Source organism: Lygodium microphyllum, chromosome 22, assembly GCF_053477565.2.
Source record: "Lygodium microphyllum isolate KBCC chromosome 22, Lygodium_microphyllum_v1.1.10, whole genome shotgun sequence".
NCBI lineage: Eukaryota > Viridiplantae > Streptophyta > Polypodiopsida > Schizaeales > Lygodiaceae > Lygodium > Lygodium microphyllum.
Genome location: NC_141156.1, coordinates 88,328,175 through 88,330,342, shown reverse-complemented (window position 1 = coordinate 88,330,342; position 2,168 = coordinate 88,328,175). Strand labels below are relative to the sequence as shown.

At 43.2% G+C, this 2,168-nt stretch overlaps 1 protein-coding gene across 1 annotated transcript; it reads left to right on the top strand.

The window, feature by feature from the left end:
• Positions 1-412: 412 nt before the first annotated feature.
• LOC148017388 (uncharacterized) lies at positions 413-1,455 on the top strand. Its single transcript, XM_087662382.1, has 3 exons — positions 413-562; positions 741-958; positions 1,154-1,455. Exons 1-3 carry the CDS (start codon positions 427-429, stop codon positions 1,256-1,258), a joined length of 459 nt encoding a protein of 152 aa, XP_087518508.1. The 5' UTR covers positions 413-426; the 3' UTR covers positions 1,259-1,455.
• The last annotated feature ends 713 nt before the right edge of the window (positions 1,456-2,168 follow it).

The window sequence follows — 2,168 nt, the reverse complement described above, 5'->3', positions numbered from 1 at the left end:
CTCGAAGCTCCGCTATATTCGGCTACTCTGCTTTTGGAGCTCATTGCCTTATATACACAGTACACGGATTAATTCGAGGGGTGGTGGTCCATATGCACATGTGGGCCGATTGGTCGTATACCTTATGAAGTGCTCGATGCAATTCGTTATGCCTTTTGTTCTTTCTTTCTTTCCATATTCCATTGGAGAGAGTGTGACGCAAAGCTACTCCCTCCAGGTCTGCCATTACAGAATATGGATGAAGAGAATAATTACTTTTCTTGTGCTACAATTAAACATTGTGAAAGGGCCGCTGAGGAATTGAAAGCGAGAGAGAGAGAGAGATGTAGTGTGGAGCAATCGAAGGGTGAGTATAAAATGGTGGCCTCGTCTTCTCGCTATCCCATACAGTTATACACAGAGAGAGAGAGAGAGAGAGAGAGAGAGATGGCAACCAAATTGAATCTGTACATCCCCGCGTTTCTGTTCGTAATATACCGGTTCGGGAACGTAGGTTCTGGTCTCTCACAGGAAGAGACAGTGCCGCGTAAGCTCATGCAGCCTAAGCCAGTTTATTCCGCAGGTAGCACTCACTGCAATTAGACTATTATAAGTACGTGCATGCATATGTTGAAAAGAAGGTATAAGCAAACGCAATGCATATGGGCATGGCCGACACAGCTCTCTCTCTCTCTCTCTCTCTCTCTCTCTCACACACACACACACATATTCTCATTGCTTGTTTTGACCTGCAACTGCAGCGGATATAATGGCGAAGGCGAGTCTTAACACCGCGATTCCAGCTGCTGCCGCCGCTCCCGTGGATGGTGATACGTTAAACAATTGCAGTAAGGCGCCTAATCTCATGACCGACGCTCTCATCATCAACAACATTGACAGTAGAGCTAATATTAATCCTCTCCATCAAAGCATTGAAAGTCCCAATGTTCGCTCGACGCGGAGCGGCAAACGTAGGAAGGTAAATTAGTATGGGCCCTTATGTTTTCCTTGTCAAATTACGATTATCGTCTCTAAAGCAGCTCATGTCTAAGTAGACTCAGAAGTTACCTGGGCTCAGTTATTATAACATGATGATGCCAACGCCTAGATTGAGTGGGTTCCAAGTGAGCCGATCCATTTATTAACTATCGAATTCTGATGTATTTGGGCGCAGCATCACATTCATAAGGAGCTGCTCTTCCACTGGAGGCTCTTGATCGACCAGCTGGATTACCCCTCCGCCCGGACTCACCCTCCCACCGAGCCCCCTCGTCGCTAATAACCCGACTTCTAATCATAGCTGCAGAAGGGCCGCCAAGGCTATTGGGGCATGAAGGCCGCCTCCAGGTGACTCCCGTCAAATATCCATTAGGCAACCCAAAGAAAGAAGGTCGCCCACGTAGGTGACAAACTCTTAGAGGACAAACTCTTAGAGAACAAACTCTTCCGAACGTTGTGCCAAATTAAGAAGGTCCAACGGGAAGCTTGATGTGTTATATGGTTAAGGTTAATACAAGAACTCAGCAGTTTTTTGAGGTGTGAATTTCTCACACAATTCTTGAGGATTTTACATAATTTCTAGGAGAGAATCTATATATGTGTGTGTGTGTGTGTGTGTGTGTGTGTGTGTGTGTGTGTGTGTGTGTGTGTAAGCAAAAACCTCTTTTTCGCGATATCATTGTCAATATTTTGTATATTAGAAGCCTATTGTAAAAGTCTTGCCCTTGATGGAATATTTCTTGTGCGTTCATCATCTATTGAAGTGTTTTGAAGGTGGGTTGTTTTAGAGAATGCATCAATAACATTGTTTACCAAACCTTTACCATATTTACTATCAAAATAATTGCTAAAATCCAACGGAGTAGCCAACCCTAGGGGATGAGATGTTTTCATCAAACACTATAGGGGATGTAGGGTATACCCACATAATCCATGACAGAAATACACACCAAAATATTTTAAAATGTTAGGCTAGATTGAAATTTTTGAGATATGCAAGCCCAATCTACTTACTAGCTATAACAAGGCAGCTTTGTGTGTGTGTAGCTATCTATCATGTGTGTATCTATAATAAGTTAGTAGTTGACTTAACTAGAGTTAGTCCGTGGTTAGTCACTAGTCAGTTAGACCTAAGTTAGATGTACTTTGGTTTTTTGGATTGATAAATCTCACTGAGACTTGTCTGCTCT